The sequence below is a fragment of the Lepidochelys kempii genome, chromosome 21 (genome assembly GCF_965140265.1).
Source record: "Lepidochelys kempii isolate rLepKem1 chromosome 21, rLepKem1.hap2, whole genome shotgun sequence".
Classification (NCBI taxonomy): Eukaryota; Metazoa; Chordata; order Testudines; family Cheloniidae; genus Lepidochelys; species Lepidochelys kempii.
In genome coordinates, this window is record NC_133276.1 from 1,057,019 (window position 1) to 1,083,550 (window position 26,532).

Sequence of the window (26,532 nt, forward strand, 5' to 3'; positions counted from 1 at the left end):
TGACACCATCATACATTAAAAAAATCATCTAATTACACAACACAACAATGGCTGCACTCCCTGTCGCTGTCTATAGCCTGGTACATTAGTACTGGCAAAAGCCAGTAAATAAAACCTGTTTCTTTCTGTGTATTGCTCTCTGCAATTGGAAGCAGTGTGCAGCACACTCCCGGCTTTCCACTATTTCTGGTGACAAGCTGTTCCTGGTTGGAGGATTCCAACGCTCATTTTTCTGCACAGAAGCTCTTGGGCTTGGATTTGAGCTTTGCACCTGGGCAGGGGAAATGTCTCCTCACATGCTGAGAGAGAAGGTGCAGCAAGTAAGAGGTTAAAAAAATGCTCTGGCTGCAGCTTTAAAATTTAACATGGAAGGTATCAAACTGAATTGGGTAGGAGGTTCCTTGTCTGGCACACGCCTTGGCAGCACAGCGCTATCTGATCTCAGAGGCAATCAGACACTGGCTGGATTGCAGGAAGCTGCCCTCCGGCAGTCAAGTCCTAACTCTGAGAAGGGCTCAGATCCCTGACGTCTCAGGGGCAGTGTGCAGCCGGGCACAGCTCAGGAGCACCAGGGGGTAGAGTGGGTGGTGTTGTGTTCCTGGAGATAAATACATTCTTTCCCTAGTTTGATTTTCCTAGACAGTCAGCTAGGGGGAGAGTGAAGGATGCAGTTTGGGAGATGAGTGCCACCAAGGAGGACAGCCGGTGTCAGAAAGCAGTTCGGATTGTCACTGACCTGTGCCGGAAGAAAAGCCTGCCCAGCCTGGATTTGGACACCTGCAGGGGGTTCCTCCTCCTGCCTTCAGACCAGAGCCTGAGTATCTCGGAGCCAGGTACAGTAACCCCTGCCCTGCAGGGCTGAGCTCTTCCTGTAGGTAAGACAGCTACCGCACACCAAGAGCCAAGGTAGACTGGCATGGGAGGTGACTTCTCCAAAGCAACTGAAGTTGGCACAGCTGTGTAGCTAGCAGCACTGATAATCCCCTAGCTAGGAGCTGAGGGGCTGGGTCTCTGTCCAGAATTTATCTCCATCTCTGTGTATATGTTGCCATTGACTCCCCACCATCCTGTAGTTCCACTGTCATGTTCTGTCTGGAAATTCCAAGTAACCTGTTGCAAGTTGGAAGTTCTGGAGCTAGCAGCTGTGAGGACAGCTAGAATGGAACTGGAGAGGGAGGGGATATTACCAATGCAAATAACAGAGGCACAATCATGCTGCAGAGAAGTTTTGTCTGTTAAAGTTTCTGTGAAAGTCGCATGTTGTACTGACAAGTTAGATACTTATAGTAAACACAGCAGTGGTTTTAGTGACCAGAGTGGTCTGAAGTGTTTGTCCATATCTCTATTTAGGAGGACAGGAAGGGCTTGAATCGATTTGTTTAACTAATGAGGCATTTAATAGACTTTTCTGTATCTGTTTGCTAGCAAAAGCAAACGCAGTTGTAGTTTCATATCTGTCCCCAGTTCGTCCTTGCCAGCTGGCTAACACTAGAGGGACACCTGGGCATTTCCGAGATGCACTCTGTGTGGGTGCTGCAGCTCTAGCAGCAAAGGGGTATTTCACCCTTTAAGTGAGGTCAATTTCCTGGATCTCTCTGCCTGTCAACTGGCAATTCCAGGGGCTTCTAGATTAAACGTCTCATTGCAGAGGAATCCTTGCACTCTACCTCCACAGTTCAGGAGATCAACCAGGCAACCTCTTTTGAGGTTATAATGCCGTATTTGAGCACTATCCTTTTTTGGAATGCAGCCAGTTGCCCACAAAGTGCAGAATCCGTATTCAGCAATATCTGTCAGCTGCTGAGAGTCTTTTAACGTCTTTAAAGAGAACGTTCTGCCATCACCAGTACGCAGCCTGCACAAATTGTGTTAGGCAGTTCTCACAGACTTCTTGGGCCAGATTCATTCAGTCCAATGGCGTGATCCCCGGGAGGGGTAAGTATTTTGCTACATTGTTTCTTGTTCTTTTAAACAATTTAATCATATTTAAAAGCATCACTATTGTTATTATTTAACACTTACATGGTGGTGGTGCCTGAGCCCCCATTGTGCTTGGTGCTATATAAACACATTCTGTCCCAGAGCATCTCAAATCCTGCCAGCCTTGCCGGCTGGTCCTGGTGCTGTGCTCAGAACAGGCTGGCAGGGCAGTCATTGTAGCCTTATTAAACAGGGCCTTTTGTGTTCAGCACAACCTGTGCAAGGCGCCAGCATACAGGGCAGTGGGAGAGTCGCGTGCCATAGCCCATCTCCTGTGCAGGCTGTGTGTAATAGCTCTGCCAGACATCACGTCTGTCTACATCTTTCTACTGCCCACAGCACTACACTGTTAGCATGCCAGTCGGAACTGATGTCTCTATTTCACAGCTCCTTATTGGATAGGGTGACCAGATGTCCTGATTTTATAGGGACAGTCCCTATATTTGGGACTTTTTCTTATATAGGATTCTATTACCCCCAACCCTCTGTCCCAATTTTTCACACTTGCTATCTGGTCACCCTATTATTGGAGTTTCTGCGTATTTGTAAAGCATAGTATTAGGGATTGTTGGTTTAAAACAAGCCCTAGGCTAAACCTGCACTGAAGGGATGAAGTGAGTCTGTTAGGAAAAGGTTACATTTCCCTGGTTTTGGCCATAAGCGGAATTACTGAAGTCTCACCAATTTTCTCAAGTTGAGCTGCAGACCCTGGGGACTGGCACTGGTCTCTGCCAAGAGAGGGCCTGTACCCCCCTGCCGGAGCAGGGCAGCATGCAGCTAATGGGTCCTTCGGCCTGAGGCAAGGTAACACATCTGTGTCCCCAGGGCAGTGCAGTGCACTGGCTTAGGGCTCTCGGATCTTGCTCTCAACCGTAGGAGATGCTGGGGTGGGGGTGTACAGTAGAGGGGGACCCTGCAGAGCCTGCAGGAGGATGGTGCCACCATCTTCCACTCAGCTGCTCCTGCTCCACTTCCCACGGCAGCCAGCACGTTCCCCATGTGCATAGGAGCAGAGTTTGCGCTGATCCTATCTGCGTGTTTTAAGTAAGGCAGGCGTGCTGCACTGGAGTCTCTCTCCATTGTTTCAGAGGAACAGCTGTGTTAGTCTGTATTCGCAAAAAGAAAAGGAGGACTTGTGGCACCTTAGAGACTAACCAATTTATTTGAGCATGAGCTTTCGTGAGCTACAGCTCACTTCCGTGTGTGTGTGTCTATCTGTCAGTCAACTGCTGTTTGGGGCTACGTACCTGTATGTTAATTCTAGTCACTAATGTTACAGTGGCACTGGTCTTTATCCATCAGCCATTTAAAACCCCATTAGTCCACACACAGGGAGAACTGCATGCAGTTTTTCCTTGCAGTGGCCTGTCCCGTTTTAACCGTTCTCAGCATTATACCCTTTCGAGGGTTAAAAACTCTGTCTGATTATGACTGCAGTGTTCCTAGCTCAGAGTGGAGCTACATCATGTATGTGAACCTGGCTATGGGAGAGGATCATGCTGAGCAGAGGGCATGCTAATAGCTTCTACCACTGTCTCTGCTCGCTGGTCCCTGTGTGGGGCAGGCCAGGGCTATGTGTATGCCTACGGAGCATTCAGCACGCTGACTGGTGCCTAGCTGAGCTGGTAGGGCTAATTCCAGAACGCCTGACTGCAGAACTTCTCCAGCCCAGCAAATGAGCATATTTGCATACTGAGCTGAGTACAAGCAGCTGCAATTTCTCTCAGGCCTTCACTCTGATAAGAAACTTCTCCCAACTGCTACTGTTTATTATTTGTAGTATGCCTTAGTTCCTCTCTGAACTGTCTTAGCCTGCCTGCTACACATTTTGCATTAGAGACTTATAACCTGGGATATTGGGCTCAGATCTGGACACCTCTCCTGCATGAGGATGGAGCACAAGGCGAAAGGATCCAGAGGTGGCCAATGAAAATGCTGTGTGCAGGGAGAGTGCTAAATGGGGAGAGGCTGAAGGAAGAGACTGTGCAAGTCAGAAAGAAGATGAATGGGGGGCCATTAGTGTGGTGTTTACACGAAGGAATGGTGTAGAGCAGGTAAACTGGGCTCTTCTGTTTACTCTCTCTCATTGTGCGAGAACAAGGAACACCCAATGAAAAGATAACATTTAAAAGTGATGGAAGGACGCATGTTTTTACACAATGTTTAACATTCTCCTCCACTCCGCACTACAAGGTGTCACTGAAGCCAAGGGCTTGGGAAGATTAAAAATGGATTAGACATTTATATGGATAAATGAGAAAATCTAGTTCCAGTAGAGAGGATCAAATGTTTATAGGGGATATTAACCTTCCTGATTCGAGGCATAAACCAGTCACTAACTGACGGGGGTTAGGGACATGCTGCCGCATAATGGGCTATTCCACTAGTGGTGCTGGCTGCTGTTGGAGGGAGAATACTGAGCTAACTGGACGCCCGGTTGGACTTCTGGGTTCTAGATGCTCTTGTTTACACATTACACTTGGAACACACAGCCCCCTTTCTGGTGTACGCCCAATGAATTTGGGTATTTAGCCCATCTCTGACTTGGGGAATGGTAGTTCTGCTTATTCTGCACCACATAGGCTCATTTATCAATCCAGCACAGAACAGACTGAGCCAGACAATCTTGTGTGAAGAATCAGATCCAAGCCCCAAGCAGAAGCCTGCAGGTCGTATGGTAAAGACGATAAATATAACAGTTGGTGCAGTAATGGGGAGGCAGCAGCTGCAGGACTTTTCTTATGCGTTACCTGTTGCCACCGAGACAAGACTGACTCCTTCTCTAATCACAGCATCTCTGGAGCCATTTCTCTATCCGAGTTTGATAGTTTGGGTCAATCTGTTAACCAAGGAATAAATCAAGCAGCGTTTGCCGTTTCTGTATCCGTTTATCTATCAGTCTTTGATTTGCTAAGTGCCCATCACTGATGTTTAAGTGCGGTCTGCAAAACTGAAGTAACGCTCCAAGGCTAGGAGCCATGGCTGTTCTGCATGGCTGCTCCTGCTTGTCACCCGACCTGTAGGAAAGAGTGGATTCTGGGGTGGGCTTTCATAAGCCAATGGAGAGCAGTGTGTGCTGGGCAAAACTGCAGTTACACAGCAAATGGCCAGCCGATCCTAACCCTGTTCAAATGCTGCTGGTTGCCCTGGTCAGTGCCTAAACCTGTGAAGGCAGAAACCTTTGCCAAACGGTTCATGAGCTGGAATAATCGAGGATAAGCTGAGCAGGTTTTTATGCAGGGAACCTTTGTTAAAGTGCTTTGGGGTGTGTGCGAAAGGTGCTACAGTATATAAAAGCAGATGCTGTTCCATTGTATGCACTTAGGGTTATATATCAGCTATTTCTCCCCTATTCAAAGTGCACAGGTTAATGCAGCTGCAGCATGTTCCCAGTCCATTCTGCAGTGTTGTTTACCCAGCAAAGGCATTCTGCAGGCTGCTGCTGGCTAATACTGCAAACAGATCATTAAGTCAGTTAGAAAAATCAGGGATCTGAATGGGAATTTAGCAGGGGAGAGCATCACTTTGCTTTGTCTGCCTCAAATCCCCCCTGCAGCTCTGGAAATCCTGCTTCCCTTCAAGTCTGAAGCTGTTGTGCAGTGGTGCTCTGAGCTGTTAAACAGCTCATCTTGGTTCACCCCAGGGACAGCCGCATTTAATGCTGGCAGAAGTGAACTCTAAAATATCAGTTCATCTTTATCATAGCACTTGGATACCCCGGTAATAGGCACCTTAGCTGGTGGATAGATGGGTTACCTATCTCACTGTGGCAGTGTGAGGCTTAAAGTTAGCAGAACACTTTGAAATATGGGGGAACAGGTCTCAGAGAAGTGCAGAATATCTATTGTTGTTTGTTTGTATGGCTCTGGAGTCGGGATTGATGCCCGTTGTGCTAGGTGCTGGACAGACGGCCAGTGAGAGATAGTCCCCGTACTGAAGAGCATACGGGCTGAGAGTTGTGCCCTCTCCACACGACTGGAAGTGACAACGTTTACTAGAAACAGAGCAGCAAATGCAGTGTGGTGGTGTTTTACTTCTGCCTATCGTCACGCTGGCTGAGCTGGGGATCTGGGAAGCTATAGCAGGTCTGCCAGCTAAGACAGCACCTCTCCAGGCTCTGTCATACCGATGCCTGAAGCACCCTTTATTATTATTCTTTGTTTTGTATTGTTGTCGTGCCTAGGAGTTGTGCTTCTACAGAGCTGGCTGGAAGCTCTGTGCCAGTGAGAGGGCAGGAGGAGAGCTAAGCCCGGGGTGCATTTCTCATTATGCGAGTGGCTGTAAGATAAAGCTTCCTCATGCTTGCCAGGGAGTGCAGCTTTCCATGGGGAAGAGGGTCTCATTCCTAGCCCGCTTCCCTCGTGCTTCAGCAAAATGGATTGTCCAGCCGAGAGAAAGAGAGGGTTCCAGGGTCGCTTTGCTGCAGGCTGGTGTGCCTTATATTGTAGAAGTACAACGCCCCGCCTTCCTTTGGGCAGGTGTCTCAGAGTGATGTGATCACTGACCAATCGGCACTCACTCGCACTGTGACATCGCTCCCTGAAGTGCCCTTCTGGAGGGGGCCATGCAGACAAGCAGGATGCGCCCTGGGGTGAGGCAGGTTTGGAGGCTGTTCTGTGGGTGCCTGTGTCAATACAATATCTCACACCAAAGCTGCTCCCATCTGCAGCTCCAACGTGCTTCTAGTCAGATTCCCTGTGACATGGCTGGCGTGAAGTGTGACATGCCACTGGCTGCATGTTCAAATCCCATCTTTGTCCAGAGCAGATGTGCCAGGGCATGCCACGTAGCTCTGGACAAAGCTTGTCAGAGGCCAGCTGAACTGCAGCCAGGCATGAGCGTGTGGGACTGGGGGTACATTTCACCCAAGGTGGCACTTGCCTTCTCCCCCCATCCCCCAAGCTTCCTCCGGGAACTGCTCTGTAAGGGTTTGTCTGCCGGGGACATGCCCCCCTGGTTTGCCTGGCCTTTACGTGCCTTTCCCTACTTCGTGTGACAGAGCCCAGGGGCCGGCCAGCCTCCCCACTGTGTCCCTCCAGCTTTACACTGCTTTCATGCCATTCACCCCTGGGAGTGACACAGCTCTGCTGGCATTAGTTGGAGAAATGCAGCTGGGACTGGGCCCCAGGTTTTTTACCTAGAGGGCATGCTGTGAGCCCCCCCGGCCTCCCACTGCTGGGGATGGGGGCGCATGTAGTTTGTGATGCTGTGGCTCCATTGTGTAGCCTGATCCCATGACATATTTGGGGCGTGTTGGCTTGTGTCAAGAGCAGGCAGTTTTGGGTGCTGTTACATTAAATCGAAATCCCCCTCTGTGAGTTACACCCTCTGTTTGCAAAGGAGCTTTCACAGTGTCGCATCCAGAGCTGGAAAAGACTTGCTTGTACCAAGCCAATGCCACCCACCCTCACCCCAGCCAGCCCGGATGGCTCTGTCCTCTGCTTTCTTGCCAGTAAAAGCAGCTGTGCGCTGGTGTCTAATGCATTTGCTGCAGCAGCTCCCACAGCAGCCTGGGGACCCTGGTTGGTTGGAATACCGGCTGCTGAATGTAGATTGCGTACCTGCCCCGAGGCAGCTAATGAGCCCCTCCTGGGGGGTTGGTGTATGCAGAATTGGTCCTGCCACAATGCAGTCTGAGCAGTGCTCCGGGACTGGTCTGTGGGCAGGAAGGGTCCCTTGCCCTCCCATTGCTCTCAGCAGTTGAGCAAGCTGCTCTTAGACTGAGAGGTAGATTCTGTGCTGACAATAAGTGTTTATTGATTTATTTGTTTATTACTACATCCTTTTTTTGCAACCTAGACGCATCGCATGATGCTGTATCTGCAACAATGAACCAATAGTGGGCCTGATCCTGCGTGGTGCTGTGCACCTACAGTTCAGCATCTTTCAGGAGCTCCGCAGCATCCTGCAGGGACTGCCCCATAGTGGCACAGACTCAGGTTGTAAAACCCTGGCTGTTGTATCTGTCTGTCTCTCAGTCACTGTGGACAATACCACCATCCTGCCTGGCGTTAAGGGTTAAGGCCCGTAACCTGGGCATCACCTTCAACCCAGACCTCTCTGGATCCTCACTTCCAGGTTATGTCTAAATCTTGCCAATTCTTCCTGCATAGACACAGCCTTTCCTATCCACCCTCCCAGCCATAACTCTTGTCCATCATCTTGCATCTTGAGTACTGCAACATCCTCTTCTCTGGCCTTGACAAATGTGCTCTGACACCTTTCCTAACTGTCAGAATGCTGCTGCAAAGGCCATTTTCCTAGCCTGTCACTTTGGCCACATCACCCCTCTCTTGTTATCCCTCCACTGGTTCCTCCTTCTCCATCACATCGCTGCTGTCTTCCCTTGCGAGGCTTTTCACTGCCTATTCCCACCCTACTGATCTTTAATTCACTCTCTAGACCTTTTTCAGAATAACAGCCGTGTTAGTCTGTATTCGCAAAAAGAAAAGGCATCTTAGAGATTAACCAATTTGTAGACCTTGGCTCCCGCCTCCTACCAGCCCATGCTGGCAGCCTCCATCACCCGCCTGTTCAATAACATCCAAGTAAGCACCTTTCTGCTTTCTCCCATGCTTTCCCCCACGCTGGGGAGGGGCTCCCATAAAGACCTGCAAAACTAAGGAATTTCTTCAAAGCACTCCTTAAAACTCTCTTTGGAGTGATGCACTGATACCACTGCCCGTCGTGCTGACTAATACTGTGTCCTTGATCCCTTGTGCTCCCCCATCAGTCTGTGGCTTGTTTGATACTTAGATTGTTTTGTTCAGTGTTTGTACGGCGCTGAGCACAGCCGGGGCCTACTCTATGGCTGGGCTCCAGGACATCACAGTAACACAAATAATAATAACAACTCTACTTCTCTGTCAGCATTTTCCAAGGGCCAGAGCTCTGGTACTCAGACGGGAGTTGGTAAATGACTGAGAATCACAGTGAGCTCTCTCCAAAAGAAACCCCAACTCCTTCCTTTAGGGAATCTCTCCTGTCCGGTGCCGGGAGGCAGCAGGTCTGGCCTGAGAGAAGAATGGAATCCAGCTAGTAATCTGACCAATGTGTTTGGAATTCCCCAGTCTATGACGTTGGTGGCTGCAGACTTGGGGTCTTTTTGCCTGGTGGCCCACACTCTGGAGGTACCACTGGCTTTATTGCCTGGAGACAGAAAATTCCTTCTGTAAAATGAGGAGAAGCCCTTGGGGGAGAAGAGCAGAGGAATCAGTATAGTTAGAGTCCAAAGCACAAAGTGAAATCCAATGCTGGCTCACACACTGTCACGGAGTGTGTGGGAGTCCAGGCCCTGCACCCCTCTTCCTGGGATCCACTGAGACTCTCAGCCAGCCAGTAAAACAGAAGGTTTGTTGGACAACAGGAACACAGTCCACAACAGAGCTTGTGGGTGCACCCAGGACCCCTCAGTCAAGTCCTTCTGGGGGAGCAGGGAGCTTAGACCCCAGCCCTGGGGTTCCCTGTGTTCCTCCACCCAGCCCCAAACTGAAACTAAACCCACCCAGCAGGTTCCCTGCTGCAGCCTCCATCCACATTCCCGGGCAGAGGTGTTACCTCCCCCTCCCCCTCTTGGCTCAGGTTACAGGCTCTCAGGTCTCCCATCCCCAGGGCACATTCCCAAGTCAACACTCCCCCTGCTGCGTCACATCCTCACACACACACACACCCTTACCCCCTCCCCGCCAAAACTGGAAGGGCAGGTTAGCAGGGCAAGCAGTGGCCAAAGACAAATGCCATGGAGCTGTGGGGGAGCCCAAAGTCCCCATTTTCTGGGCCGCTGCTTAGAGATTCTGCAGCATTGTGTGACATCTGAGAGACTGGGCAAAACCAGTGTGTGAGAGAGTGGTGGTGGGGGAGTCAGTGGGGTCTTGAGAAGCAGGAATCTGCAGTGGCAGGCTCTCAGTTCATTTAACTGAACTGTCCGTCAGAGGGAAAAGACCTAGTTAGGTCACAGCCATCCTACCTCTCCCAGGGGCCAGTGCAGGATTCAGAGTCCTCATTGTCAGCTTCACAACATGTTATTGTTTTTCTGTGGCATGAAAATGAGCTCCTCTGGCTGCCTGCAAACAATGAGTTTCCTTCAGAGTCTGACAGGAGTCAGCTGGTCTGCAAAATTAGGCTGCCCCTCAGGGCTGAATTGTGTTACTGACTCACTCCTAATGTCCTGGGGGAGCAAGGCCCAGAGGCCTGGGGCATTCTGGCAGCAGGGCTGTCTACTGGAAGGCAGGGTCACCAGCAAGCCGTGGCAGACAATTCGAATGGATGTGGTTGGTCAGAAGGGGTCTGAGAGACAAGTGGGATATCGAGAGCGTGAGTCCAAGGTGGGATGAGAATTATAAAATGGATCCAATACTGGACGGAGACCCAGTGGAATAAAATGGGAAATAGGTACTATGAACTGGCTAGTGTCTTAGAGGCTGGCAGGAGGGTGTTCACGTGGGAAAAACATTGTCTGGTGGTTAGAGCAGGGAACAGAGAGCTGAGACTCCTGGGTTTTACGTCTGGCTCTGAGAGGGAATCTGGTGTAATGGTTAGAGCAGCTGGCTGGGAGCCGGGACTCTGGGCTCTGGTCCCAACCGTGGCACTGAGGCAGGGCGTGACCCTGTGTAAACCAATTAGCTACTCTTTTACCTCAGTTTATCCATATGTTAAATGTGTCCCTGCCTCATGGGGAAGCACTGCAGTTTAAGGACTGAATGATTGCAAGGTATGTTCGCAAAAAGAAAAGGAGTACTTGTGGCACCTTAGAGACTAACCAATTTATTTGAGCATAAGCTTTCGTGAGCTACAGCTCACTTCATCGGATGCATACCGTGGAAACTGCAGAAGACATTATATACACAGAGACCATGAAACAATACCTCCTCCCACCCCACTCTCCTGCTGGTAATAGGTTTCAGAGTAACAGCCGTGTTAGTCTGTATTCGCAAAAAGAAAAGGAGTACTTGTGGCACCTTAGCTGAGCTGTAGCTCACGAAAGCTCATGCTCAAATAAATTGGTTAGTCTCTAAAGTGCCACAAGTACTCCTTTTCTTTCTGCTGGTAATAGCTTATCTAAAGTGATCACTCTCCTTACAACTTTAAACTTGAAGAGTGGTCAGTTTGGATGAGCTATTACCAGCAGGAGAGTGAGTTTGTGTGTGTATGGGGGTGGGGGGGATGTGAGAAAACCTGGATTTGTGCAGGAAATAGCCCAACTTGATTGTCATGCACATTGTGTAAAGAGTTGTCACTTTGGATGGGCTATCACCAGCAGGAGAGTGAATTTGTGTGTGGGGGTGGAGGGTGAGAAAACCTGGATTTGTGCTGGAAATGGCCCACCTGATGATCACTTTAGATAAGCTATTACCAGCAGGACAGTGGGGTGGGAGGAGGTATTGGTTCATATTCTCTGTGTATATATAAAGTCTGCTGCAGTTTCCACGATATGCATCTGATGAAGTGAGCTGTAGCTCACGAAAGCTTATGCTCTAATAAATTGGTTAGTCTCTAAGGTGCCACAAGTACTCCTTTTCTTTTTGCGAATACAGACTAACACGGCTGTTACTCTGAAACTTATCTAAAGTGACCACTCTCCCTACAATGTGCATGATAATCAAGGTGGGCCATTTCCAGCACAAATCCAGGTTTTCTCACTCCCCCCCCCACCCCCAGACTCACTCTCCTGCTGGTAATAGCTCATCCAAACTGACCACTCTCCTTACAATGACAGGTTTCAGAGTAACAGCCGTGTTAGTCTGTATTCGCAAAAAGAAAAGGAGTACTTGTGGCACCTTAGAGACTAACCAATTTATTTGAGCATGAGCTTTCGTGAGCTACAGCTCACTTCATCGGATGCATCCGATGAAGTGAGCTGTAGCTCACGAAAGCTCATGCTCAAATAAATTGGTTAGTCTCTAAGGTGCCACAAGTACTCCTTTTCTCCTTACAATGTGTATGATAATCAAGGTGGGCCATTTCCAGCATAAATCCAAGTTTAACCAGAACGTCGGGGGGGGGGGGGAGGTAGGAAAAAACAAGGGGAAATAGGCTACCTTGCATAATGATTTAGCCACTCCCAGTCTCTATTTAAGCCTAAGTTAATTATATCCAATTTGCAAATGAATTCCAATTCAACAGTCTCTCGCTGGAGTCTGGTTTTGAAGTTTTTTTGTTGTAATATCGCAACTTTCATGTCTGTAATCGCGTGACCAGAGAGATTGAAGTGTTCTCCGACTGGTTTATGAATGTTATAATTCTTGACATCTGATTTGTGTCCATTTATTCTTTTACATAGAGACTGTCCAGTTTGACCAATGTACATGGCAGAGGGGCATTGCTGGCACATGATGGCATATATCACATTGGTGGATGTGCAGGTGAACGAGCCTCTGATAGTGTGGCTGATGTTATTAGGCCCTGTGATGGTGTCCCCTGAATAGATGTGAACACAGTTGGCAATGGGCTTTGTTGCAAGGATAGGTTCCTGGGTTAGTGGTTCTGTTGCGTGGTATGTGGTTGTTGGTGAGTATTTGCTTCAGGTTGGGGGGCTGTCTGTAGGCAAGGACTGGCCTGTCTCCCAAGATTTGTGAGAGTGTTGGGTCATCCTTCAGGATAGGTTGTAGATCCTTAATAATGCGTTGGAGGGGTTTTAGTTGGGGGCTGAAGGTGACGGCTAGTGGCGTTCTGTTACTTTCTTTGTTAGGCCTGTCCTGTAGTAGGTGACTTCTGGGAACTCTTCTGGCTCTATCAATCTGTTTCTTCACTTCCGCAGGTGGGTATTGTAGTTGTAAGAATGCTTGATAGAGATCTTATAGGTGTTTGTCTCTGTCTGAGGGGTTGGAGCGAATGCGGTTGTATCGCAGAGCTTGGCTGTAGACGATGGATCGTGTGGTGTGGTCAGGGTGAGAGCTGGAGGCATGTAGGTAGGAATAGCGGTCAGTAGGTTTCCGGTATAGAGTGGTGTTTACGTGACCATTGTTTATTAGCACTGTAGTGTCCAGGAAGTGGATCTCTTGTGTGGACTGGACCAGGCTGAGGTTGATGGTGGGATGGAAATTGTTGAAATCATGGTGGAATTCCTCAAGGGCTTTCTTTCCATGGGTCCAGATGATGAAGATGTCATCAATATAGCGCAAGTAGAGTAGGGGCGTTAGGGGACGAGAGCTGAGGAAGCGTTGTTCTAAGTCAGCCATAAAAATGTTGGCATACTGTGGGGCCATGTGGGTACCCATAGCAGTACCGCTGATCTGAAGGTATACATTGTCCCCAAATGTAAAATAGTTATGGGTAAGGACAAAGTCACAAAGTTCAGCCACCAGGTTAGCCGTGACATTATCGGGGATAGTGTTCTTGACGGCTTGTAGTCCATCTTTGTGTGGAATGTTGGTGTAGAGGGCTTCTACATCCATAGTGGCCAGGATGGTGTTATCAGGGAAAATCACCGATGGATTGTAGTTTCCTCAGGAGGTCAGTGGTGTCTCGAAGGTAGCTGGGAGTGCTGGTAGCGTAGGGTCTGAGGAGGGAGTCTACATAGCCAGACAATCCTGCTGTCAGGGTGCCAATGCCTGAGATGATGGGGCGCCCAGGATTTCCAGGTTTATGGATCTTGGGTAGTAGATAGAATATCCCAGGTCGGGGTTCCAGGGGTGTGTCTGTGCGGATTTGTTCTTGTGCTTTTTCAGGAAGTTTCTTGAGCAAATGCTGTCATTGCTTTTGGTAACTCTCAGTGGGATCAGAGGGTAATGGCTTTTAGAAAGTGGTGTTGGAGAGCTGCCGAGCAGCCTCTTGTTCATATTCCGACCTATTCATGATGACGACAGCACCTCCTTTGTGAGCCAGTAAGTCCCCACCACAAGTGCTGGGCGCTAATCTCAGTACAGCACACGCAACCTGCCTCAAAACTCACTTCTTCCGCACGCCCACTCCCGCTGAGTCACTGCCGTTAAAACGCTTCCCCGCCCCCTGGGATACCAATGTGGAGAGAGGAGGAAGGAAATGGCGGGGTGGGCAAAGCGTAAAAACAAGGAGAACAGAAGGTCCTAGGCTAAGCTCCCAGTTCCTGGCAGACGTTGTCTGTCCGTGTAGGCCCGGTCCTGTTTACCTGTAGCCCTGTGTGTAGTCCTGGGGGGTGCCCCGTGCATGCTCTGGGGGCAGGGAGAGGGCCTTGGACAGTGGGGAACACCCTGTTGGCACTTGACAAACACTCATAAACGGTAACTACTATAAACACCCGCACGTGAATGACTCCGCTCTGTGGCTGTGTGGTCCCTGCATACAGACATGCAGATGCCTCTTCATGCACTGCAGCTCTCTGCATTGTGTAGACTTTGCTGGGCACAGACATTGCTTGGGGTTTTTTCTATGGAAAATTTGCCTCTAAAATTTGTGGGGAAAAAACTCCGTTTGAGGTGGTACAAGTAGCAGGGAGACCTGTCGGGAAAGCTGCATAGAATTGTGACGTCACTCCTTGCTGATGCTGTGTGGCTACAAGCAGCAGCTCTGAAAGGGCAGATGTGTGAAGTAAATTAGTGCACTGGGCATAATGGGTTCATTCGAACCATCTGTAAAAATGTATTTTAAACAAAGACATTAATACAATAGCATGCCATGCCATGTGAGTCCTAATCCTCTAAAGCAAAGATATTCCTTGCTTATAATTCCACCTCTAGTGGCCACGCAGGTGAGGAGTAGCATGTAGGGACAAAGAGCTGACAGGGGAGACACAGGGACAGACACCTACTTTATCTAAACATTGTATAACACCATTGTAAGAATGTATGTTGCATTCCCCTTTAGTGGCTAGTCCACCTTTAGAATAAGAGCCTACTGCTAGCTGATGGAGTTATTCCTTTAGTTCAAATAATAGAGAGAGGGCTCTCTTTTGATGTTGAAGGTTCCAGATTCAAATATAGGGTGTATTACATTTGCAGGTTACATCTTTAATCAAACTATATTAAAAGAATATTAAACGTACAAAACCAGAGACATGCAGATAGAAACAATAATTGAATCACCTATTCACACGTGAATGTTTGTATTTGTGTGTGTACCTATATATGTAGCTATATTTGTGTAGTATGTTTGCACATGTAAATACCATGCACACACAGAGCCTTGTGGTGTGCGTGTGTTGGTAGCATCCCTCGGCACAGATGTGGGTTTAGGTTTGGCTGATTGTTGTTGGTTGAATCACTCCTGAAGCCGTACAGTGAGGCTGATCATGTTTGTAGACTTTTTTGTGTACCTCGGAGCCTATTCCAGTGCAGCTGCAGTAGCCTCATACATAGTCAGGAATCAGAATCTAAAACTCCATAGAAACAGCCAGCCAGATCTCTGCCAGTGTTAATTGTGTGTTTGGAGTGGGCTGCGGAAGGTAGCTAGGAATTGGGCTCAGGAACAGAAGCCTGGTTGGTAAGTCTACACTTCCAAAGTTGCTTTCTTAATTTTGGTTGCCTTTCTAAATGTAATGGTAACCCTTCCTCCGCATTAACAGTTTGCCTCAGCGGTTTTGTTTCTGAAACATTTTCTTTTGCTTTCAAATATTTTGCCTAGATTGTGTTGAGACCAAGCATGTGCTTTTAACTACTTCAGATCAGAGCAAACCCTTTCTATCCTCTTATCCATTGTCGGGCAAAATGAAACTGGGAAGCTAGTGATTTTCTATTTGTAGATGTTTGTTTGTGCTTGACATCTTTTGCTTGTTAAACTAGTCTCAGTGTAGTGTATGCTGCACTTCCATGCCGGCTATGCACACATTCCAACATGTGTGTATGTATCAGTGAGAGATACATAAACATCACCAAAACCAGCAGTGGATCTCATTGCCTGACACAATTCTTCATTTAACTTTATAGCTTAACCACTGCTTGCTTTTTTATCTCTGCTCATTTTCTCACTGTTCACATATTTAGGTGGAATTTCATTTTTTCCCTGAGAAACCCTTGTTTTCTTCTTACAATTTTTGGCAGCTTTCCTTGTCCAGTATGATATTTTTCCTCTTCCTTCTTGTCAGAAGCAATGATTGGTGCTCTTTCTACCTGGGAATTGTGTAAACACAAGACTTGTCTGCAATAGATGTCATCATTTCACTTTGATGAACTCACTAATCTAACAGTCACTAATGAATAGCAGTTGTTCAGGGGGAGACATGAATCCTCTCTGCACCATGCAGTGTCTTTAATTAGACTTACACATTGCAAAATGGCATCCTAGTGGGGCTGAGGCGGGGGAGATTTGGAGATGTTGTGAATGAAATTGTAGACGGGATGCAAAGACGAAGTTACTCTCTCGGGAGTGCTAAACATTTGGAAGCTGTGGATGCTAATTAGGGCCACCTTGAAATTTAGTTCAATTTGTTATGGTACAGTATGCTAGTATTTGACAACATCTGAGGAAACTGTGCAGCAAAGACTACAGGCAGGCTGCCAAGATCTCAGTTCTTTACATACCCACCAGAAACATTAGGACAGAAAATCCAGGGTGCCTGGTCCTGTCTGAGTAGTAATTGCATAGAAATTCCAGTGTCCTGATGCCTCCTGTACTGTAAATTATAATTCTGATTTTCCATCCATGTTTGCAGCTGATGCAAGGAAATGTATTTACTATTGAAATACAGTCTTAGGTCAACACCTCCAAACCCCACTTGAATGCACCTTTCTATGTGCAGTGTAGTTTGTCAGCTATGGGCAAGCATCTGCCCCAAAATCACCTGGCTGAAGTGCTGAATCTGGTCTCTGGTTAAAAGGTTTATTTTGCTGGGGTGTTATGGTGCATGGCACAGAGCCACACAGCTAATTAGAAAAGGCAAAGGAAGCTTGGCATCTGCCTGTAAATCTCCAGGATCAGACAGTCCTGCCTGTGTGAGCTGCTGCTGTGTAGTACATTCTAGGGGTTAAAGAGCTCCGCCTTTGCTACAAGCTAATAGAAACGACAGCAGCATCTAACAACAGGAGCCAGCCGTGCAGAGCTGGAGTGGAGAGTTCTCGATCCCTCAGCCGAGCCTGAAGTCAGCTCCTGAGCCTCTCTACCAAAGAGAGATGGTTTCCATAATTGCTGCATTACCAAGGCTGGGCGATTCCCGGTGTCCGGAGCGGGGAGCTGGGGCCAAGAGAAGCACTGGCCCCTGCACAGAGCTAGGCTGGGGTATCCTTCCCTGCAGCCTGCAAAGAGGCTTTGTCAGTCACATGCTGGGGTGAGTCTTAGTGTAACCCACACACACCTTCTGGGTGTGGTGTTCTGTCCCATCTGAGACCACTTAACGAGAGAGTTAAATGAGTCTGCTCTACAGCCTTAGCTAAGAGCGAATTGATTTTAGCTCATGCTGTAGAGGCTCATGCACTAAGCTCCAGGGGTCCCCAGTTCAATCCTGCCTGCTGACGACCAGCACACAGCCACAACTAGTGCCATTAGGGAGTCAGGACTGATAATCAAGAGTGGGACTTCAGTGGTGACCTAAACCCACCGGCAGCCAAACTGCCCCCCTCCCGGATACCCTATGCCAGGGGAGCAATTGAGAGCAGAAACAGCCATGTGTCCTTTGGAGCTTTGCCAAGAGGGGGCGCCCTCAGGACGTAGTTCCAGCCTTGCCCCATCATGGGATGGGAGGCTTGAGAGGCTGTTTTGTTCCAAGCTGTGGGGCTTTCACCTCTTCCCTGGGGAGCCTGCCCCATGGTCTAATAGTGCTCACACACAGGCTGCTTTTCCTGATGCTCAGTCTAGGGTCACTCCTGTGCAAATCCCTGGGTCTCCCTCAATGAGTCCTGTGTCCCCAGTGCGTTGCACCATGCAAGTGTGTGGATGATGCCTTGTCTCCCCTCACGTCAGATCTGATCAGAAATGTGAGCCCCAGAGCCTGACCGTGGGAATGAGGAGACCCCGATTCCACTCACAATCCAGCCTTGTCCTGAGCGCTTCTGCAGGAAAGCTCCGTGACAGACAAGAGCATGAGCACTGGGTCTAGCCCAGAGCCCAGGTCAGTGGGATGCCCAGGCGAGTTGGCTTAGAGTTCCCTTGCCCTGATTCTGAGCAGGGGCGTAGTCCAGGAGTACGAGCTGTCGCTGCGCTGCAGCTCATGCACTCAAGCGGAGTTAAAGGCAGAGCTGTGGGGATGCTCTTGGGTGACTCCTCCTGCCTCCTGGGACTGCAAGGCACTTCCCCTCTCCCCCCCTCCCCGCTGTGGGACCCAGCAGGCTGCCTCTTGGCTCGGCAGAGGGGCAGAACAGTTTTGGTGACATGTTGTAATGATGCTGGTTCTGGGGGGACCCAACTGAGAGTGCCAATTCAGGACAAATTGCTTAAAGCAGGGCAGTTACTGCCCCAGGCTGGGGTTTCCATGCACACCAAGGCAAACCAAACCAGACAGACAGAGAAGACTTTGGTTTTACCCCACGGGCTAACCACAAGTCACACAGGCAATTCCCTTAGACACTCCAGTTTCCCAGTATCACCAGCAGTGCCACTCGTTATGGGGACGAATGGTTATGAAAACCAATATCCCAGTAAAAGAGAAAAGGTTCTCTCGATCCCAAAGTACCAAACCCCAGACCCAGGTCAATAAACAAGTTAGATCTTACCCACAAATCATGCTGTTGCCAATCTTTTAGAATCTAAAATCTAAAGGTTTATTCATAAAAGGAAAAAGATAGAGATGAGAGCTAGAATTGGTTAAATGGAATCAATGACATACAGTAATGGCAAAGTTCTTGGTTCAGGCTTGTAGCACTGATAGAATAAACTGCAGGTTCAAATCAAGTCTCTGGAGTACATCTACAGCTGGGATGGGTCATCAGTCCTTTGTGTAGAGCTTCCATTTGTAGCAAAGTCCCTCCAGAGGTATGGAGCAGGACTGAAGACAAGATGGAGGAGCTGCAGCAGCTTTTTATATTTTCTTGCCATGTGGACTCTGCTTTCTTTGTCCCAAAGACAAGCTGTCCATCACATGGCATGGAAAAACCTCAGAGTTCTGTCCATAGGCATGTCCCTGCATACCTTGCTGAGTCACAAGGCGTGTCTGTCTTCTTTCAGTGGGTCAGTTGTATAGCTGATGGTCCTTAATGAGCCATCAAGCAGGATAGGCAGAGCTGACACCAACTTGTCTGGGGTGTCACCCAGAAGCACAGCGTAAGTTTGAAATACAGACAGTACAGAGCCAATACTTATAACTTCAAATACAAAAATGATACATGCAAACAGATAGTCTAATCATAACCAGCCAACCATAACCTTGTCTTAGACACCTTATTTGACCCCCTTTATACAAGATTTGGTGCCGCTGCAGGACCTTGGTTGCAACAATGATCTATACGGTCCCAGATTATGTCAATAATGTCACACATGTATTGCTGTCACAATGTGCTGTTCTATCCAAGCCAGAGCATTTAGCAGAGCTGCAGTGGTTTTGAACTGGGAACTACGTTTCAGTGGGAAGATTTCTGAGATCCTGGGCTCTGGTCACTTCTGGGGAGAGAGAGAGAGCACCAGAGAGAGAGAGCCAGATAACAATTCTGCTTCACACAGACTTGTGAGGTTTTGACAGCTCTTTCCATTCCAATGTGGAACAAAAGCAAAAACCTTTTGAGCATTTTTGTAGAATGGGCACTTTGGGATCCACACAGTCGGATCTATCTATCTATCTATAGAGATCCGGCTGTCTGGATCCAAAAGTGCCCGTTCTGCAAAAATGCTCAAAAGGATTTGCTCTTATTCCACAATGGAATGGAAAGAGATTTTAAAACCTCACAAGTTCGTGTGAAGCAGAATTGTCCTCTGGCCACCTCTACTCAGGTCCCAGCGGCTTGGGCAAAGAGACATGCTGTGTACGGATTATGTAGCCTTCATTCAGGGGACACCACGGTGTCTCTCTCCTCTTTATCCCAGCAGAGTTCACAGACCAGAGGGCTCTGGCCTTCCCAAGGGAGTGAGCCTGCTAAAGTACATCGGGCATTTTGCAGGAGGAAGGTTGTGAGGTTCAATTGCAGCTGTTTCACATGAGCCTGGGACAGAGCAGCAGTCCTCTGTATTCAGTATTACGGAGTCATTTACAGATGTTGCTACAGCACATTATGATAAAATGTCATGGGGTTAGCACACAGCCCAGTACTATAATTATACTCAGCATGGCTTGTTATAGCTTACTAGATTGGCATCTGTTAGGCATAAAGCATTGACAACTGTTTCTACTACATTTATAACCCTCTGGAGAGCAGCTGATTAAGACACAACACCGTAAATCACTGAGGAATTGTGTTCTCCCTGGATTTGGGAAGAAGGGTTTTTTACCTTTCATTTTTTATAATGGAAAATATATTTCGGTGCTTCTCGTCACTAGAGGTTCTTCTACTGTGCTCCTCGCTGTAGTAGCTGAGCACCTTCCAGGAGTGAATTACTCAACATCACTCACACCTGTCACACGTGGTTTGTCCCTTCATCCTCTCTGCAGGGGAAAAGTGTGTGCTCGGAATGGCTTAGTTTGGTAGGGTGAGCTTTTTGGGGGAGGGATTTGGTTGGTTCTTGTTCGGGTTTATGCGAGCTTTGGGGGCATGGGGAGATTTTGTTTTGTTATTTGCATCTTGTAGCTGAAAACTATCCTTCTGCTTGCCCACCTTGGCCAAACAGCAAGCCGCGCACATGCAGGGTGCCAGGATTCCAGAAGCAGGGTTCTTACCGGGGCAGTAACCTTGTGTTCCTTTCATTGAACCATGATTCCCACATGCCTTATATCATTTGTGTAGGGGCCTTGCCTTTCTGCGAGTGTGGCAGCCCATTGAAATGGCTGCTTGGTTCTCTCTAGGTACGTGTCTGAGACCCACTCCGGTAGTATTTGCTGCCTCGCAATGTGCGACAGGGAATGTCTCATCCGCACTTCACAGATGGGGAATTGAGGCACAGGGCAGATTAAGCCCATGGATAAACTATGAGCGGGGAGTAAGTCCCAGCTCACATAGACACACTTGCACGAGCTCTCATCCGAGCTAGCAGGCCAAACATAGTGGGGCAGCTGTGAGCAGAGCATGGGCCAGCTGCCTCAAGTACAACTCCACCGGCCTCCCCCACCCCCACCCGCATCCCTCCAGGGGCAGCCTGGGTTGTCACACAGGGTGGAAAGAGGAATTTGCAGAGATCTGCTACACTTGGAGCCCTTATGCTAAGAACAGCTCCGGATTTTAAAGGAATTTCATTGTACAGCAAGTGTGACCGTTTGCTTATTACTTGGCTTGTGACTTTTCTATAGCCCTTGCAGCCAAATTAAGAAATAACACATTTCACTCCAGCCTCAGTGTCGAACTTTCCATTTTCTCCTTTGTGGCCTGAAGCTTCCCACTAGAACAGATTTGAGATTTCTTTTTACTGCTAATCCTTGGTTTATCAGCCATGATCTGACTCAGGCCATATAAACACATCAGGGTTATGTAACCTTTCAGTGCTTCAGCGTGCATCTAGTGGAGACAAGAGGAAGGGAACTTGCTGCTTTAAGACAGACAGTCTGCCTAAGCTGGAAGCCAGTTCCCCATCCCTTTGGGAGACAGGTGGGCCTGGCTTCAGATACCCCAGAATATTGGGGAAGTTTGCAGTTAGAGCTAAGCTCTGCATCTTGGGCCTGTCTGTCTCAAAAGCTGTAAATTGTACTTTGTGGGTGTGTATAACTGTAAAGGGAAGCTATGATCAGTGGTGATGTACAGCAATGAGTCAGCGATGGCTGCAGAGTTTCTGAGGGGCAGACCCCAGAGCCACCCCATAGGGACAAAAATACAAAGCACTTACCCACCATGGCTTGTGTATTCCACTCACACCGGACAAAAGTAGAGTCCTGCAAATTAAAGATGTCTAAAGGCAGATTGATTTTATGCTTGTGATTCGATTTCCCCATCCTGCTAGATGGGGCACTGTACTTGCAACAATCCAGAGGAGCAAAAACTAACTATATCTCCTCTTGAACATTCAGTGTCCCCCCACAGAAGCTCTGTCGCTTGTGTGTGGTATTAGTGCTTAGTAGAGACGTCTCTGAGAGCCAGGATTCACTAGCTGCGCTTTGCCTGGCTGGAGCCTGATAAGATGGAGGCTTCTCATACATGGAGCAGGCACACAGAATCCTTGTGCTCATCAGTCATTTATGATTCTTTGCTGGGCAATTAAATCCTTCCCTGCCTCACTCCACCCAGAGGGGCCCAAGAGCCAGACTGGAGACTTGAGTCAGTTCCCATTATAAAATAATCTGCCTCTGCATTTGAACCCCCCTTTGGGTATTTCCCTGGGAGTTACTGGCTCTGGGGTTTGGTTTGGTTTTTAAAGCCACAGCACAATGAGCCAGCTGCCCACCCACTATAAACTGGTTCGCGAGCTGTGCCTGATTAGCCCTCGTCAGAGAGATTAGTGGGCTTGCTGCCCCGTTCTAAACGCATCAAGCCACACGTTGAAAGGCGCTGGGTATGGGGGGAAGGTCAGTTCTGGGTTTAATTTGTTTCCATAAAACACACCATTAAAAGACAAAGGCTTTGGCTACACTACTACGAGGCTTTTAGCAACACGACTGTGCTGCTACAGCCGGGCCGCCAGAAGACGTCCAGTGTAGCTGCTGTTTGTCAGCAGGAGAGAGCTCTTCCATCCCCTACGAGTGGCTGCAGCTTCATCCGCAAGAGAGCGCTCCTGTTCACACCGGTGCTTTTCGCCAGTAACACTTTTGTCATTCGAGGGGGAGGCCGACAAAGTGTCAGTGTAGACAAACCCTAAGAATGCAGGCTCCTGATCACGGAACTGAGACTGGAAAGCAGAAGAGGCAATTCTGAGGGCAGGTGTTATGTGGTAACTACTCTGTGCCAGAGAAGAAGTGAGCGTGTAATAGCCAGCTAAGATGGCAAAGGGACCTGCAGCCCTTCCCCCTACATAGCCTCCTGTACAATTTGCTCTGAACCAGGAGCTCTGCAGCAAGCGAGGCCTCAAGCTGCAGCCTGAAGGCAGAGATGAAACCCCCCGATCTCAGCAGCATCCAAAGATGGTGAGCTGTGGCTGCTGGTCCAGGATCTGAGCCTTGCAGTTGCCATCTTTCCTCAGCAGAGAGACAGGGGTGAGAGGGAAGCAATGGGATGTGCTGGAGACAGACCGTGGTGTGTACAGGTCCATTGCTGTGCAGCTCAGGAAGTGTCCCTTGGTTTGAGCATCCAGGCTGGTAGGCGTTGCTGGTGCAAAGGGTAGTGTTTACAACAAGGTTAATTCTTTCACCCAAGGCTCTGCTCAAAGGCCTTTTAGAATGCCACTTGCTCACATTCTCTCAAAGAGCGTCCCTCTTTCCAGCACGTTATAAGTGACAGCAAAGCAAGCAAAGGGCCAGCCAACCCAAAATAAACATAGCTCCTGGAAGCCGGCAGCCAGGTCTCTCCTCTCCTGTGGCAGAGTCTGGCACTTTCCTTTCCAGTCAGAACTGAGAGGGGGTGGTGTCCGAGCAGCAGCTCCTGAGCTGTTCTGGTGGCCCTGACGATGCCTCGCGCCGTAACCCTGTACTTTGGCCTCGCTGCCTTAAGCTGAGCCGTTCCCACGTGCTAGAATCGAGCTCTGAATGTGGAGTAACGGACTCAGGACACAGTTCACTTTCTGTCCCACTGATGGTTGTGTTCACAGAACAGATCCTTAGCAGGGATAGGAGCATTCATAGTACTGGGGCGATTGCGGCCGTGCGGAGATGTCGTGAGCCATTCCCCAGAGGTTTAAATCCTGGCACCTGGGCTCTCCACAAAAAAGCCCCAAGTCACGAGGCTAGTGCTGGGGCCCCTCTTCTGTCTGGCTTCCGAAGCGAATGCCACGCGGACTCTTTCCTTACATTTCTGTGCCGGCCTATGTTCCCCTGCGCCACCAGGTCTCCAGCTGGAAACAGCTTGTCCCTCTTGCATCTGCCTCATTCATCTTTCTCTCTCCCAGCATCCCCTCACTGACATGCAGGAGCGCTGCTTTAATCCCCAGGCAGCATTCTGGCCCAGCCTGCATGAGAGACAAGGGATCAAATAGCGCTGGGTGGGATTTGTTCCCATGTAGGCAAAGGGCTCAAATGCCTGGGTTTGGTGTTGATCTCTGAGCTTGATTCTCTGGATCTGTCAGACTTTGATCTCGCTCTACTGTCGCTGCCTAGGTGGGAAAGCTGCTGCCAGCCAGAGCGGCGCTATCCAGAGGAGACCTGTGCAGCAGCTGCCCACAGCAAGAACCTGCCGTTGGGTCTGTTGGTCCCCAAGCCCAATAACTGGAATTCCCCTTCTGCAGGTGAGGGAGAGCAGCCCCGGCTGGGGGAGGAACCCAGAGGAACAGCTCATTTTCCAAAAATCCCACCTGAGCTCATGGCAATAGAAAGCATGTGAGATAAAGGGGGGGTGACTCCGCCAGACAGCCAGGCTGCTAAAAGCCTTCAGCACTTGAGAAATCACTTTAATGCATCTCTTCCTAAAGACTCAGTTACAATAAAATGGCAATATACAGTTTCAGACACATAGCAAAGCTGCAGCAGTCCCCAGCCTCCCTCCTGCCAGAGCCTGAGGACATGGGGGCATGCTGCGATCCAGTGGCATAGGAGGAGAAACCTCATTCAGCTGATTGGGTTGCATTCCGTTTAGTTTCTTTGCCATTTGCTGGGAAGAGCTGCCAGTGCCGAGGTGCTCTAGGAGATGGCCTGCAGTCCTGTACTGCTGGGTGGATGGTGTTCTCATTGGGATAGGTGGGGACTGATGCTGACGGAGTCACTGTGATAGTCTCCATATGGCTGGGCTGTAAGTGTCCTCCAGGTGTTTGCTCATTTCCCCGGTGCATGGCAGCTCCACAGCTATGGAGACTTTCCTGCTGTTCCGGATGGAATTGTTGGAAGTCTCTGCTGCTGCTGAGAGGTGCTTAACTGAAGGGAGGACAAATGCTTCAGCAGTTCTGTTCCAGCAGCTTATGAAGCGCCCATGTTCTTCACTATTCCATGTGCTTGGAAGCAGAGGCTCCTTGGCTTCCATGTGAATTCCCCTCTATAGCTCTGGGCACTGGCAGAACATGACCAGGGCCTGTTGCTTTGTCCTTTGAAAAGCTCCAAACTTATGTCCTCACTCTGATTGGCATAAAATATTTAATTCTTAGCCCAGCCCCCAGACTAATTTCAGAACAAAGTCTTGCTTAGAGTTAATAATCTCTGCAAATACAGGCTTGTCCAGATAATGTGGCCAATACGACCTCAGTCATGTCTCCGCCCCAGAAAGTGCAAGAAATAGGGCACCCTGCTGTTAGCATTCAGGCAGCCGAGTCAAACTGAGATGCAGCCAAGCAAGTTCAGAATAGTATGTCCATCTCAGAGAGCAGCTTGCCACCTTGACGTGATAGCAGTTGTTTTTGCTGAAGGAAACCTCAGCTGGAACACATGGGGAAACCTCATGTCCCCAGTGTACTTGTAATGGGATGACTTCCCCGGCAGGGCTGGATGCAGCGGCCAGCCAACCCTAGTTACTAAGGAGGTCCACCCAAGCAGGGATCAACTGATTTCCCTTATAAGAGCAGCAGGAAGCTCCCGAGAAGGGGAGATGCTCAGGGAGAGACGAGCAGAGGCCTGCCAAGGCAGGGAGTGAGGAGATTCCAGCAGGGAACCATGAGGCATCACATGGGGATAGAGAGACTCCAGAGATTGTGGGGCGACTAGGCTCTGGCAGGGAACCCTGAGGTGTCAGGGAAAAGGCTCCAGGCAGGGGAGGCCTGGCAGACTCCCAGCAGGAAAAGTGGGAGTCTGAACTTGGTGTGAATCTGAGAACTTCCTGTGGGAATGATTTTGTTATTTTACAAAATCCAGCCCCACGGAGGGGAACCAGAGAAAAGTTTGTTTGGGAATTTGTTTGAGAAAGTCCTGAAAGAGGGGAAACTGAGACAGGTGCCGCAAAGCCACTCTGAGCCACGAGGGGCTGTTACAGAACTGCCCAGGAGTGGTGTGCCTGTGACACTCCCCTTTCTTTGCCCACTGCTCTGAAAAGTCACGTGAGGAACACCCATGGTACAGTCCTTGCCCATAAGCAGCAGAGGAGAGGCACAGCAAAGCAGCCAGCACTGTGGGTGTCAGCAAGGCAAGCAGTATGGGGCCTGTCAGCACAGGTTCCCCGGTCATATCTCTAGTAAATGTTTGCTCCTAGTGAATTTCATCTCAGTAAGTGGCACTATGCATTTCACCTCCACAGAAAGACACCATGCAAAGTACCAAGCTAATGAGCGCTCCAGGCTCCCAGGCTGTGCTGAAGAACAGTTTTGTTTATTGCTAATATTGTACTCTAGTGATGAACATTAGAGGCGCTGCATTCCCTGCTCTGCCATGCTCTCCTCTTCAGCCTCCTTAGAAGAGAAGATGGCCACAAACACAGTCTCCCAGTCCACTGATGTGTGTAACTCCCCATTACCTTATCCTCCACCTGCAGCAATGGGTGCACTGTGCATTGTCACTGTCTTAAACCTCGGTATCAGTAAAGGCAGGGAGCATTCTCCATTACAGGGTAAATTCAAACCAGTGGGTTTACCTTGTTAGTGACTGTTCAGCATCCCCACTAATGGGGAACCCCAGAGGCAAGGGACCAGGGCCTG

General features: G+C 49.1%; 1 protein-coding gene across 5 annotated transcripts in view; it reads left to right on the plus strand.

Annotated features, from left to right (window-relative positions):
• The first annotated feature begins 208 nt into the window (after nucleotides 1-208).
• Nucleotides 209-26,532, plus strand: part of SYT6 (synaptotagmin 6) — a 94,889-nt gene continuing 68,565 nt past the window's right edge. For 2 of the 5 annotated variants that reach the window (XM_073320221.1, XM_073320220.1), the window contains exon 1: nucleotides 209-833. In XM_073320221.1, the coding sequence (XP_073176322.1) occupies nucleotides 680-833 (154 nt within the window). In that variant the 5' untranslated portion in view covers nucleotides 209-679. Of the gene's footprint in view, nucleotides 834-1,860; nucleotides 1,936-26,532 lie in introns of those variants that run through there. The other 3 variants (XM_073320216.1, XM_073320217.1, XM_073320218.1) reach the window with 3 other exon arrangements.